Source organism: Triplophysa dalaica, chromosome 11, assembly GCF_015846415.1.
Source record: "Triplophysa dalaica isolate WHDGS20190420 chromosome 11, ASM1584641v1, whole genome shotgun sequence".
NCBI classification, from domain to species: domain Eukaryota; kingdom Metazoa; phylum Chordata; class Actinopteri; order Cypriniformes; family Nemacheilidae; genus Triplophysa; species Triplophysa dalaica.
In genome coordinates, this window is record NC_079552.1 from 3,507,801 (window position 1) to 3,523,254 (window position 15,454).

The window sequence follows — 15,454 nt, forward strand, 5'->3', positions numbered from 1 at the left end:
TGTAGTTTCGCGAGAGTAAACGCTCGATCGCAAGCGTGGTGTCGCGTCCTCTCGCGCAGTCAATGGAGTCGTTGCCTGTTTCTGGAAATGCAAACATTTATGATAAATTATGTCCATTTCCGATTATAATAATTTATATAAGTAGTCTGTAATTGGCTTTCCGCGATTTTGTTTTCCGTCGGTGCGTTTCTCGAGTCTCGCGCGATACTGTGTGCACATTCACCGCGGCCTGGCGATTAATCCACTATTTGTTTAATAGTCACACTTGTTTAAGTTGAGTTATTAGTCGTTATTTAAGTGCGTAAACTCATGTAAAGATGGCAGAAGAGGGAGCGGTCGTGATGCAGCAGATCGTGGACAGGTGAGTATTGAAATAAGTGTAAACAAACGACTAAAATAAGCTACACATCAGCCATGTCGTTAAAGGTGAAGAAAGAGTTATCGATATATGTTTAAATATAGATATTGCGAACGATGTATAGATGTAAATGAACTAGTGTGATGGGTGATTGTTGGCAGGCAGATGTGAGGTTATTAAGTAACAGCCGCGATGTCGCGTGACGAGGGGGCGTGGTTTTCATTTAATATTTTTGTTTTGTGTTCTTTTATGTAGAAGAGCTTTACTTTATTTACTTAGTGCCTTATTATGTTTAATGTGTCACGTTATATGTATATCTTTATCCTTGCCTTTGTTATTTCTGGTATTAGCTTTGACCTTCACATATTCTTTGGTGTTATTGTGTCCAACATTCTCCATGCATTATTTGTTTATTATATTCATATAGTATATGTTCCCAGATAGCACAGGTACGTATGTAAAAGGTCTGCTAAAGATCTGGAGTAAAAACATCTGCTAAACATCTTAGAGTGTTACGTCCATTCTAAATCATAAACTTCTTACAGTCCTCTAGACATCTACATGACATCTGTCAGATGCAGATGAGCAAACTATGTTTTGCAGATGTAAATGCAGACATCATAAGGTGTGGCTTAGATTAAACAAGTGTTATTGAGTCATCACAAGTGTGGCTTTTCGACAGCATCTGTGGCAGGCTCTTGGTTGGTCACAGAAACATATATTTACAGTAATGTTGATGGTATGGATATAAGGCACAGTAATGTGCGGTTTGTATTTTTGGTAACGGTGCTTTCTAAAAATTCCTCCTCAAATTCTTCCTCTTCTGACTGATTTCATCATGTGAACACGTATCAATACTTTCTAAACAAAGTATGTATAAAATATCAATTCCAGTGCAATGCCTCGCCCCTAACTACATTATTGTGAACGTCACAAAATGTTTTTTTTTAGGGCTGTCAAACGATTAATCGCGATCTGTGTACTGTGCATATTCATTTTGTATTTATAAATGCAAAACATACACATACTTGTCTTCATATTGAGGAAATATTTAAATATATTATTTATATTTAACAATAATAAAAATTCTAATTAAACATTTATTAATTGTTAAATTATATATTATAGTCAAATATATGCATTCATATGTATTTATACCATATTAATATGCACCGTACACTGACATGCATTAAATAAACACAAACTTTGATTCTGGATGCGATTAATCACAATTAATCATTCGACAGCCCTAGATTTTTATATTTTAATACACCTGCTTAGGTCAGCAAACAAAGTTACAAAATTCTAAAAATAATAACAGACTTGTGTGTGATATTAAGCACATGGCTTGTGTGATTGATCTAGAGCACAATGAACCTGAAGGTCAACCCAGCAACCAAGACATATTAGTTATGGCACATATTTGTTGTGGACGCTCCGATAATAGAAAAGCAATATTCTATCATCTGTTTCTTTTTCATATACGTCTTTGTAGAGAAGTATTATTATTAAGTGTATTTGGGCACCGAGATTTTCTGTGTCCTGCTCTTGTACATGTTTTTTCTGTCCTGTTTGCCAAAGGCCGAGCGTCCACAAAACAAACCAGATAACTGCGCTAGCCTGATGGTTTGACACATGAGTGTGCACCTGAAAACAACAGATTTTTGTATGTTTTAGATACCAACCGTCTGCAGGTGAAAAAAGAGTCATATTCAGGCAGGCAGACACCATTAACGCTTCTGAACTTCTAATGCCAAGCAGACAATGACACAGGTGTTGGTAGACAGCCATCTCCCTCAAAACTAAAACATCTCTTGCGTCCGTCACTGAGACAGACACCGTCACAGGTCTGTGTGGAAGCAGATAGTCGTACTTGAGCACTCAGCTCTATCAGACGTGAACACGCGGCCTTATCACGGCCCTGCCACCCGCAGCTGCTCCCTCTGCAATGCAGGTCCTCACCGCTTGAAAAGACGAGGTCATGCTTAAATCCTGTCTGACCTTTACGTGGCAGAGTCTCTCTATCACCCTTTTGTTCTCGTCTGTATTCACAAAGCGGGCTTCATTTACTTGGCTGTTTTTTAAACCTTATTTTCTCCGCCTTTTGTCTTTCCCACTGAGCGGGACGGGTTCCCACGTCAGCAGGGATGAAACAAGCTGGTGTTTGATATTTGTGTCTGAATCTGGTTTGAATAGGTTCGAAATTATCCACCACGATAAAGACCTTTGTTCTATGTCATTCCATGTGAATATCAGTGAAACTGCATTTCTGAAGAGTTGTGGTGTGAGTGGTTGCTAGGGTGTTGCTAAGTGCTTCTAGATGGCCAAGAGCCCAGCTCCAAAACTCAATGGTATAATGCTTTCTAGATTTGGATCCGGGTTTTCTTCAGTGTAAACGGATGAGATTATTTTGCGTTATTGTCTGTGTAATTTAACAGGAAACGACAGTCAACATTCTTCAGACATGGTTTGCTAATAATATAAGCTCAATTTCACACAAAGCGACTTTTAAAAATATGAGACTTACATTGCACGGGAGCAGAAATTCATTTATAGTTATTTCAAGTAACTTACAGTGCATAATATAGAAATTTAAAGTCGTTTTCCCTGGGATCACACCCTTGCCTTGCTTATTCATTGCTCTTCCACTTAAAGGAATAGTTCACCTTAAAAGGGTAACATTTGAGATGGGTGGCACGAGTCATGAGGTGGTGTAAGAAAAAAGACTACTTAAACATTATTCAAATGTGTTTTATACATTAATAAATCAATTAGAAATGAATAAAAATCATTGTTTATGATTTCATAAATTTTACTGTATAAACTCTCCTTCAACCCTTTATTGTATTTAAAGCACATCTTTCTTAAAGCTACTTTCTTCCTTTATTTGTTGTGAACAACTCGTATAAGAGAACACAATTCCTTTAATATCAGTGAGTGTTTTTAGCCCCGTACTTTGTTGTTTGATGAACATTATAAACAGAGAAGAGCTACCCTAGCACTGTAATACGTGTGTTTTGTTTCCCAACTGTTTGTCGGACTACCTTTACAAGGATTCATGTTAATATGGAAATGTTGACGTAGTTTTGTGTGTAAATGTCCGTTTCAGAGTAAGAAGGCATAAAAGAGTACTCAGTTTAGTATTTTGCTCTCTGACTCCCTGGGCGCGAGCAAATCTCAAACAACCCGTGAGACCTGAAGGCTTTTAGTGATTATTCTTCATGAAAGCTGCATTGATACAGGTTTGGCTTTATCAATAGAGACTCACAAATAAATCGGATTTAATGTGATGTATAACGTTAACATTTTGTATGCTTTGCAGAGCTTTATACAATAATATAGTGCTTAAAGTTTAAACGCATAATTCCTGCATTAGCTTCACAACCATACAATACACGCATTATCTTTGCTGTTTTGTACATTAGCTGGGGAAATTCTTGTATTCTGCAGGTGGCAAAACATATTTGGGTTGCAAGATTGAGCCCTTCACTCGTTTGCTCTGTCTGTCCTTGTGCTTCATCATCGCATTAAATGCGCTTCATTTTACACCCGCGAATTACTTCTTTTGGGGCGGGCCCACTGGTAGATAAGTGAATGGTTAAAGGAGGGGAGACAAAAAGGAGTGACTGAATGTGCAGCTTGCGCAATATAACATTTCTGTGCATTAAATTTATAATACGCAAAAATTATGTATTGATCAGTTTGGCAGTCGCACCAGTATTAAGAGAACTGGGCGCACTGGCAGTTAAAATAGTCGTCAAATGCGACCATTTGGTTGCAGTCTAGAGAGCCCTGCTATTGACTTTCCACAGAGAGAATAAAAATGACTAAGGTTAAGTCAACGGGCACCATTTTTGGGTGAACTAATCCTTTAAGCTAAGCTAGTGCAGGGACTTTTTTTACATCCATATCCTTTTATAAACGCTGACAATCGAACGCGGTGTATGAATACTTACTTTTCATACATTTGCTGGTGAAACGTGATCAGGCTTGATCTTGTGACCGCGAGAGAGAGAGAGAGTGTGTTTATGGATCAGCAGGCCACCGCAGACCCCCCTTCAAAGTACAAATATAGATCACAAGTTCAAGATGAGTGGCCTTACTGGAACCACAGTGACTAAAGTTACACAAGCTCTGGTGTAGCTGCTGTTAATCTCATTAAAGTCTCTGCCTGAGCTCTTATTTAAACCCTAATTTTGTTGCAAAACTTTGACTCAAACGCAGGTAGATCTGAGTGAATAGTGCAGAAGGATGATTCAATGTTTGTAAGCATCGTACAGTTAAGACTTCGTGCTGTCAGGATCTGATAGAAGCTCTGACTCTGGGCTCTGTCTCGACTCCCCGCTGATGTAACTTTCTGCCGCAAGCTGTTGGCTGGATGATCTTTCAGGTTCCCACAGTCACGTGGCCACGGCCGAATGAACAAACTCATTGTGCTGAGGGTTTAATGCCTGTTTAAATGCAGTCTGACCTGTGTTGCAATGAGAACATGATCATACAGGAGAACTTGCACATATTTCACACAGACACACACAGAACAGCCAGATGACATTAAAATAACAGGATTCCACTCCGCATCTAGGTTAAAGCATCGGACGAAATAACATAATATAACATTTTGTCTCGTCCTGTTTTGGTCAACGATAATGAAGAGACATTTTAGCAATTTTTTTTGTAAACCACATTTAGTCTTGTTTTTATTCGTCAACAATATTGCATTATACATACAGTGAGGGAAATAGTAATTTGATCCCCTGCTGGTTTTGTAAGTTTGCCTGCTTACAAAGAAATGAAGGGTCTATAATTTTAACTGATAGAGACAGAATATAAAACAAATCAGGGTAAAAATGTTATATAAAGGTTATAAATTGATTTGCATTTCAGTCAGTGAAATAAGTATTTGATCCCCTACAAACCAGACAGAATTCTGGCTCCACAGTGCTACGGGTACAGGATGACTTCACCTCATTGAGGGGCTGAGGGACGTACCGTACCCATGTACCATAATATCTTGGACGAGAACCTCCACTCCTCAACTGGATCACTGAAGATGGGTCGTGGATGTGCCTTCTAACATGATAAGACCCAAAACATGTTGTCAAGACAACCAAAGAGTGGCCGAGAAGCACATTAAATGCCCTAGTCGGTGTCTAGACCCTAATCCTATAGAACATCATGTGAAAGAGGCTAAAACTCCAATTTGTTGAATGACAGCCAAGAAACATTAAAGATTAAAAGAGGAGTGGACTATAATGTGTCCTGACACATCTGCAAACCTGGTGACCAACTGTCAGAAATGTTTTACCTCTGTGCTTGCCAAAAGGGTTCCTCCACCAAGTAGAAAGTTATTTTTTCTCGGGGATCAAATACTTATTTCACTTATTGAAATGCAAATCAATTTATAACCTTTATGTAATTTTTTTATTATTCTGTCTCCTATCAGTTAAAATAAACCCACCATAAAATTGAAAGACCCTTCATTTTTTCGTAAACAGGCATCGACTATCAACTTTCTGAACTGGCAACGGCATCTCACGGACATTAGAGCCATATTTTGCAAGAACTGAAGAAGCAATGGAAATCTATAGGTCATAAAGTCCGTTTGCTGGGAAACTATGAGGGATTTTTGCACTATTGTTCCTGGAACATAGTGGAAAATGGATATTTTGAGAAAATAAATGTTAGAAATAAAGTGGCGAAATGTAATTCTGTTCGGCGAATGTTCTGAAGCTATGAACAGAGATTCAGTGCTTGTTTGGTGGTCAAAAGTCATCGGTTGACGTATCCTCAAGTTGTTTTAGTTGCGTGCGTATGTAAATAGGTCTTATGGAATAACTGTCTTTATGGTTCTTGTAAACTGACATGGATTTTGTTATAGATTAGTTGTCATCGTAAAAGCGATTGGTAATGATAAATGTCACACTCCAAAAAAATTGGGTTTGTGACTACGTGTGCCTGCCCACAACATTATTCTTTATTAAAGGGATAGTTCACCCAAAAATGAAAATCCTGTCATGATTTACTAACCCTCAAGTTGTTGAACACAGAGAAAGATATTTGGAAGAATGCTTGTAACCAAACAGTTCTTGGAGCCCATTGACTACCGTAGTATGAAAATTGCAATTTTCACTATTAGTTTATTAGTAGTTATTTTTGTATATTCAGAATAATGTATGAGTACATTGTCCATAAAATTACATTTCATGCAGTGTGTAATGTTGCTTTGTGTGAATGTAAGCAGTCTGCCAAGCTGTAAACCCGAAAGTGAACGAATTACAAAGATATTGGCTTTGGAAAACGGAGTCGACTCTGAGCCGTCTGTCGTCCAAATTTCTGTTTCGGGGCAGATTTGTGTCTCTCCGTGTTATGCCCGCCTACGTTCCATTGGCAACACTGCACATGGTAGACCAATCAAACAGACTAGACCATCTGACCAGTCAGATCAGAGTCGGCTGACAAAAAGGATGGGATTAGACTGATGAATCGCCGAACGAATCCTTTGAGAGTCAGAGTCAGTCAAGAAGTGAGGTAACAATAACTGCCTATTATTAGAAAATAAAAGTGTTTTTACACAATATGTTTATATGTAAACTTGTTGTTGGACACTCACTAAACCAAAGTAGGACCTTAAAAATCACAAAATATGTACTCTTTAAGGGTTGATTGATGGATAGTCTCAAATTCAGGAATTTCGAATTAATGTGATGAATCAATGTTCTTGGCCCCACCCCCAAAGATGGAAATCTCATAGTCGTAAGTTATACAATATGTATGTTTCATTGCAGATAATATAGCCCTTGGTTTGAAACCGTACCCTCGGAACAGTCAAGGCAAATAAGCTTAAATCGGATACCATTTCACAGCACAATTTGTTTGCGCTTCTTTATTGACTGATAATCTGGTGTTCTGACCTTGACGCGTGCACATTAATGAACACGTGTAAAAGTATGTCATGAGTGTGTTTGCGGGAGAGGGGGACGATGAGACGCGTCTTAGGTTTCGCGGGGCTGATTTTGTGTCTGAAGCCTGTCACAATGGAGGCAGGGTTACAGATACAGGAGAGGATGGAGAACGGTCTTTGTCCGATGCTCCGCTCCTGCCGAGATCTCCAGCCGGCCGGTGCTGCTCTCGTTTCATGTGGCTGTCAGCAGACTCGGACAACTTCAGCGTTCATATGCGATGATTGTTTCCAGGAGGGAATCAGACACCCAGTAGTCTGAATCAGAGTTTTTTGGTTGTCTGGTGGATTCTTAAAGGTGAAAGGTAGAATTCACGAATTTAAGAAAATGAAATTTCTTTAATTATTTACTCACCCTCATGTCAATCCATGCCTGACTTTTCTTATGCAGAACACAAAAGAAGATATTTTGAACAACGTTGGGAACCGAACAAACTTGGACCCCATTGACTTCCATTGTATGGGTACAAAACCACTGAGACATTTTTCAAAATATCCTTTTTTCTGAAGAGAGAAGACTCTTTTCACAGAATATAATAGGGGTTTTGAATGACATGATGGTCTTGCAGTTCTTCATGTCTCTTGGTCGGTTGATCAGGAGCTCATGACCGTTCTCGGTCACTTGAGCGTCTCCGCATCCCTCATGTTTAATTCATAAAGTCCAGAACGGAAAAACTCACACAGGAACCCGAGAGAAGGTCCGATGGTCTCTGTCCTTCATCCAGGCGCTTAATACTGAAACAATGACTTGGATTATTTACAGGCTCTTCATTTGACATTGTCGCAGGGATGTTGGACACCGTCTAGATATGCCACATTGCACATGTGTAAATGTTTAGAAATAAAGCTTCGTGACATAAAGAACACATACAGCCTGTATTTATCTGCATTTAGATTTCATTAAAAGCACATTTGTCATATGTTGAGGTGTCGTTAGTTTGCTGGTCTGGTGTGTACGCTACTGTCATGAAAATGAACTCGCTCTGTACCTAAAGGGAAAATTCTCGACTTTAAATAATTGACCACATGCTTCACACATTTTCTTTGTAAGAATGTACTGTGAGACTTAAGATATAAACACGTGTGATAACTCCCTATTCATTTAGTAGACGTTTCGGTAGCTTCAGTGTAATGATGTCATGAGCAATCCAGTCATTTATAGATCAGTGATTTGATTACATTTTTATGATGTAGATCGCAAAGCAGCTTAAGGAAAACCTTTTATCAGGAAAATGACATCACAAATGATATCACAATAAATCACTAACAATATAGAAAAAGGAAAATATTTTATCATATTGTTTTTTTCTTTATTCACTGAATGTTTAATGATGTGGTTTCATTTTGCTTAGTCATGGATCCACATTACTTTGTTCTCTCTCTCGCTCCCTTTCTCGCTCTCTCTCACTCTCTCGCTCTCTCTCTCTCGCTCTCTCTCACTCTCTCTCGCTCTCTCTTTCTCTCTCGCTGTCTATCACTCTCTATCGCTCTCTCTCTCGCTCCCTCCCTCTCTTGCTCTCTCGCTCCCTCTCTCGCGCTCTCTCTCTCGCTCCCTCTCGCTCTCTCTCTTCCGCTCTCTCTCTTCCGCTCTCGCTCTCTCTCTCGCTCTCTCTCTCGCTCTGTTTCTCTCTCGCTCTCTCTCGCTCTCGCTCTCTCTCTCTCTTTCCCTCTCTCGCTCTCCCTCTCTCTCTCTCGCTCTCCCTCTCTCGCTCTCCCTCGCTCGCTCTCCCTCGCTCGCTCTCGCTCGCTCTCTCTCGCTCTCTCTCTCTCTCTCTCTCTGTTTCTCTCTCTCTCTCTCTCTCTCTCTCTCTCTCTCTCTCTCTCTCTCTCTCTCTCTCTGTTTCTCTCTCTCTCTCTCTCTCTCGCTCCCTCCCCCTCTCTTGCTCTCTCGCTCCCTCTCTCTCTCTCGCTCCCTCCCCCTCTCTTGCTCTCTCGCTCCCTCTCTCTCTCTCGCTCCCTCTCTCTCTCTCGCTCCCTCCCTCTCTCGCTCTCGCTCTCTCTCTTTCGCTCTCTCGCTCTCGCTCTCGCTCTGTTTCTCTCTCGCTCTGTTTCTCTCTCTCTCTCTCTCTCTCTCTCTCTCTCTCTCTCTCTCGCGCTCTCTCGCTCTCTCTCGCTCTCGCGCTCTCTCGCTCTCGCTCTGTTTCTCTCTCTCTCTCTCTCTCTCTCTCTCTCTCTCTCTCTCACTCTCGCTCACTCTCGCTCTCACTCTCTCCCCCTCTTCCCCTTTCGTCTTCTGTCCTGCAGTACATCAAAAAGTTGGTCTATAAAAATAACACCATCATCTGGTCCAAAGCCTAGTCAGCTGTGTCGCTGTCTTATTCTTACAAAGGCAGGTGTCCTCTTAACATCATCCTAATTGGAACCTCAATAGTTTGAGTAGCACATCTACCATGCCTAAAAATGCTGTCTATGTAGGCAGCTCTTTAAGACATGAAACAGAGAATCCGACACTCCCCTGACCTTTCTGTTTTCTGTCCTTGCGCCGAATTTCTTGAACATTCACAGAGTGCCGATGTGTGTGTGTTTGTTGCAGGAGTTGTTGGGTGTGTTTCGCCACAGACGAGGACGACCGGACGGCGGAGTGGGTGCGTCCGTGCCGTTGTCGTGGTTCCACTAAGTGGGTTCACCAATCGTGTCTGCAGCGCTGGGTGGACGAGAAACAACGAGGCAACAGCACAGCGCGCGTCGCCTGCCCACAATGCAACGCGGAGTACCTCATTGTTTTCCCAAAGCTCGGTATGACAAAACTTGTTTAACAAAATAAATGACACTTTCAGATTCTTGACATACTTGCATACTGCATATTTCAGAGTTTCTATTGAAGCATGAATGATCCTGTAACAATGAAACATGACTGCAGCAGTCGTGATGAAAGCGGGTTCTCGCACTTTGTAGGTTAATCATGGTTCTCAGCTTTTGATTGTTGCCATGGGGATTAGGTTGTGATTCCAATAATCCGCGGCTCATGAAGCGAAATGTCATTTTTCATCCTCGTGTATTTCTGCTTTTATGTAAATTGATCAGGTTTTTGAGTCCGTTTTCATTCTGCGCTAATAATCTTCTATCTCCTGAGGGCCAGACCGTCATCGCGCTCTCTTTCCATAGCGATGGGTTTATTCTGGGAGACGGTTGTCAGGGTTACTGAGGCCAGTTGTGAAGTTGCGCCAATCATATATACTGTTCAATTTACAAACTTAAGGAGCGAGAGACGGGAAGCAGAGATGAGAGAGAGGCAGACAGATGCGCTCCAACAAAGAGAGACATTTTGCAGTTCACTCACGAACTGCGCAGCGGGAAATTGTACAGCCTAACAACAAAACACTTCAGACTTTTTTCAGCTGTGAGCTTGTGTACTTGAAGAATTAATTAACAACAAATTTAGACTTGGAAAGAAAGTGGACATGTCATCACATTGGAATTATAAGGCTTTTTTTGTCAAAAAGAGTTAATCACATATTCTTATTCTGTGACTTAATTACATTGTGACATGTTGTGTACATTTAAGGAGTTTTTTAGAAGAAAAAAGTTAAAGCTCAGTATCTCAAAGATGTTTAAATTGCTCCGCAGGCCTCACACTTCATAGGAAAAGTGAAAATATGAAGAAAACCATTTGTCTTCTGTTTGTCTTCAAACCATTTAAGATCAAGACTTAAGATGTTCTTGAAAGCACTAAGATGACATCACATTGAAGCTGTTTTTCGCAGTTTGGCATCGTAGAGGGGTTGTGAAGAACAGAAAGTCCTTGTTCTCTTGCAGAGATGTCGAGCTGGTGGGAAATGTGAGAGAAATGCCTACCGTCTTCTATTCCTGCTGAGTGGGGTTCTGTTTTAATGATCGTAATAATGGAATGTGTGGCCAGCTCTTGCCAGATAGCCATTAGTTGTGACCCGCTCGGCTCAAGCCTCACGCCACAGCGTTGAGTAAAACTTCAGCCAGTTTCTGACGATGTCAGATGCGGATATATTGGTTTGCTGTGGTGTGGACATCTGCTTCCATTTACATTCCATTTACATTTAAGCATTTGGCAGACGCTTTTATCCAAAGCGACTTACATTGATTTATCCTATACATTTATACATAGGTATTTGCAATCCCCTGGGATCGAACCCACAACCTTGCATCGTTAACGCAGTGCTCTTACCACTGAGCTACAGGAAAGCTTCCAGATCTGAATATTACGCAGACGGTTTCCGGAACAGTAGTCGGATTGTTTGACTGCTTCAGTTTCAGGCTACAATCTCACAAAACATGAGAAATGACACATTTGGGTTGTGTTTTACATCAAAATCAGAAGTCATTTTGGGAAAAGCTTTGGCGGTGAAATCTATAAAACTTTTTAATTTACCCATCAAGTCCTGGTGTTACAAAGTGCGCTGGAGTTGAACCGTGTCGAAACGTTCTGGAGGGTCACAGTTTCATTTACAGTAATGGATGAAAACACTATGATGAGGAAGGTGGAAATGAAAGCGTTCTGAAGTCAATGATCCATTAGAGAAGGAAGGTGAAAATAACCTCTTCATTCTCCGGAGAGATCTTCCAGACATCTCTCCTGCAGTGGAGGCTATTTATAGGCGCTGAAAGGAAAGCAGGTTGTCTGGGGTAAATATTTCATGATTTCCTCATGATTTCCACCTCGAGTGCTTCCTCGTTGCTTTTATGACACTTTAAGCCATTATTTTATATAGCGGAGATCAGCGAGACATGTGCCCAACAAATTTCATTTGTAGAATTTTAATTTCTCTCTCTCTCTCTCTCTCTCTCTCTCTCTCTGCAGGGCCGGTGGTGTACGTGCTGGATCTGGCAGACAGGTTGATCTCAAAGGCCTGCCCATTCGCTGCCGCTGGTATCATGGTGGGGTCCATTTACTGGACCGCCGTCACATACGGAGCTGTTACAGTCATGCAGGTGGGACACGGCACAACCACAACTGAAGAGAGTTTGAAATGTGCATGACATTAGTTCATTCCAAACAATCTCTTCATCTCAGGTTGTGGGTCATAAGGAAGGTCTGGATGTGATGGAACGGGCTGATCCTCTCTTCCTGTTGATTGGACTGCCCACCATCCCAGTTATGCTAATTCTGGGGAAGATGATTCGCTGGGAAGATTACGTGCTCCGCCTTTGGAGGAAATACTCCAATAAGCTTCAGATCCTCAACAGTATCTTTCCAGGTTGGTGTCGATGGCAAAAACCAAATGAGTCCTGATCAATCTGTGTCGACTGACAATTGTTCAATAACAGAGAAAAAAATAATCTCTGACATTGTTGTGTTCAAAATCGTATTTAAAGTGGCCAATGGCATTATTTTATATTATTTTATTTCATGTTTTATTTTATTTTTATATTTTATTTTATTTATTTATTTTACTAGGTTTCTATTTTTTTGTTTAATGTTTTATTCTATTTTTATGTTTTATTTTATTTAATATTTTATATAAATTTTCATGTTATTTTATATTTTATTTCATATTTAACTGTTTATTTTATTTAATTAAATATATATATTTATTTTATTATATACATTTTATCTCCTTCCTCCTACATGTGTTCTCTCTAAAGCTTTGTGTAGCACTTCTTATATAATGAAACCTTGTTTTTGAAGTCACATTACATCAAAGTGTAAATGTTTATAAATCTGTTGTGTTGTGTGCAGGTATCGGTTGTCCCGTCCCGAGAATCCCGGCAGAGTCCAGTCCACTCGCTGATCACGTGTCGGCCACAAGGATCTTGTGCGGAGCCCTCGTGTTCCCCACCATCGCCACCATCGTGGGCAAACTGATGTTCAGCAGCGTCAACTCCAACCTTCAGAGGACCATTCTGGTAGGAAGAAACTTGAGAAAATGTTTAAAATGTATTTCTGTCATCATTCTGATAATCCTCTTGTGTTTTTCTCTCAGGGTGGCATTGCATTTGTGGCTATTAAAGGGGCGTTTAAGGTTTACTTCAAACAGCAACAGTATCTCCGTCAAGCTCATCGTAAAATCCTTAATTTTCCAGAGGTGGAAGATGTTTGAGGTCAATGTCAAAGATGTGCTCGGCTTCATGCAGCTCAAAGAGACACAACGAGCCACATTTGATTCTTCTTCCCTGAGAATGTGATATGGGTTTCGATATTGAGTATTTCTTCTGTTGATATAATCTGGATTGGGGAGTCGTGTGCTACTCATTTTATGAGGTTTTTAAAAAAGAGACTGAGAAGAATAAAACTGTTTTTTTTTATAAAAAAATGGTTGTTTTATAATGGATTAGAATTGTCAGAGTGAATCACTACGCTTCAAGTACAAACCTCGGAGTCTCTTTACAGACTGGCTGTATCACATGATGCAATTTTGCTGAATGTCTTCTAAAAGTTAGTCTGGTAAATGCATTATGCTGTAATATTGATGCAAACACGTATAGGTAAATCAGTTATTTGCTCATAAGAATCATATAAAATGTCCTTTTTTTATGTGGTTGTTCTTGGATAATTTAAGAAATGTCTACTTAATCCCAAATTTAAGAAGGAAATGTCTGCTCATTCCCAAACTCTAACAATAAGATTTGCAATAAATAGGAAGCTTTTTTTAAAGGACCATTAGTTTTTTTTTTTGACGTTGTAACAACTAGACAGTGGACACATATTTAAAAAGTAAATTTAACACACGCCAGCATGATGTATACTTAAATTAAATCGTACGGTGTAATTGTAAGTAATTATGTTGTTTTGTGAATCGGTTGTGCTTATGTTACGTATCAGAAAAAACTGTAATGGTCTTAAAAATAAGCTTAATTTTATTCAACATATAATATAAATTGAAAAAAGAACCAGACATTTTTTTTTGGGTGTTTGGCCTCGAACTTCTGATGTCTGGGAGTTTGCTTTCATGTTTTTTATTTCATTTTTGTATTATTGATGTCTTGACTTGGCAATCAATTTGATCATTTAGAAACAACTGAATGGTTTGGAGTCAGTCTGCATTTGTTGTCGTTGACACATGGAAAACATAAAGCAGTCAAAAAGCCACCATTAGTGTTCTGTGAAAGATTTTGCTATGGTTTGCTGGACTTGGAGTCACTTTATTTGAAAAACATGTGTTGGCACATGATGCCTCACAACGGTTGCTATCAGTCCTACTTTATATTCTCAGAAAACAGTATTAGTGGCCTTTTTATGACACCAGTACAATGTCTTTTTTAAGGATGGACGTGTATTTGGGAGAATATGCCAAATGTTTGGATTGAAGTCTATATAATTTTATTTCTAGTTCTTCTGCGGCTTTGATGAATCTGACGATAATAAAGTATACAAATGCATACTATACATAGGTACACATTTACAGCGAGTTTGCGCGTTGATCTTTCAATGTTTGTGAGGGGTCAATAACTGAAATACCCAGTTATCTACTGAAGTACATTTATTTGTTAATAGAAGTAAATCACTTCATTGAAGATTGATAATTATTTAAAGGTGTTGCTGAACTCTTGTGTACTTCTGATAGCAGATAGGTGATGCTGTTTCATTAAATGTGATTTTAAACTCTTCATTTTCTACTTGAGATAAAGTGTGTTTAGGTTTCTTGAGTTCTCACCTGTGTCTGGTTGTACAGATGAAGCGTAATGCCAAATACAGATCATATATGTTGTATAAACGGATGCGTTGTACAGATACAGATTCTGAATTTATAGTTTCCTGGTTGATTTATGTAAATAAATGTATTTTTCCAATGCTTTTCTGTGTTCCAGTTTGTTTGTTAAATGCACTTAAAGGTCAGTTGTGTAGTATTAGACCCAATTGACAAAGGTCCAGACGGGGAGCAGGCTTTTTAAAGACAACATTGTTTAGCACATGTTTGATTTATTCTGGATGTTTTTCCTGAACCCTTTGTTTTGGGATTAACTTAATTTCCAGGTCATCTGTGATAAATCTGGAAACAATACATTCAAAATGGTTTTAAACAAAACCATCTAAGTGAGTTTGCGTAAACTTTGATGCCCGGGTTGGTGTGTCATGGCCTTTATAAAAATAAACGGTAAACATCATAACAATGAATAACTATGGAGTTCAGTGTTTCGATTGGAAATTTGCACACTCATATAATTATACTTTTAAAGGAATATTATTGTACAAATGCAAGTTAATGTCAGGTCAGCACAATGTC

General features: G+C 39.5%; 1 protein-coding gene across 1 annotated transcript; it reads left to right on the plus strand.

Moving 5' to 3' along the window:
• The first annotated feature begins 23 nt into the window (after positions 1 to 23).
• On the plus strand, positions 24 to 15,023 carry marchf5 (membrane-associated ring finger (C3HC4) 5). Its single transcript, XM_056760294.1, has 6 exons — positions 24 to 361; positions 9,850 to 10,052; positions 12,091 to 12,221; positions 12,304 to 12,487; positions 12,970 to 13,136; positions 13,214 to 15,023. The coding sequence occupies exons 1-6, from the start codon at positions 318 to 320 to the stop codon at positions 13,328 to 13,330; spliced, it is 846 nt and encodes a 281-aa protein (XP_056616272.1). The 5' UTR covers positions 24 to 317; the 3' UTR covers positions 13,331 to 15,023.
• The last annotated feature ends 431 nt before the right edge of the window (positions 15,024 to 15,454 follow it).

Bases quoted from the DNA above. Each gene is read 5' to 3' on its own strand.
- marchf5 (XM_056760294.1), top strand. From the start codon at position 318: ATGGCAGAAGAGGGAGCGGTCGTGATGCAGCAGATCGTGGACAG. The intron at 10,053-12,090 runs GTATGACAAAAC...CTCTCTCTGCAG, and splicing joins CATTGTTTTCCCAAAGCTCG to GGCCGGTGGTGTACGTGCTG. The intron at 12,222-12,303 runs GTGGGACACGGC...TCTTCATCTCAG, and splicing joins GAGCTGTTACAGTCATGCAG to GTTGTGGGTCATAAGGAAGG.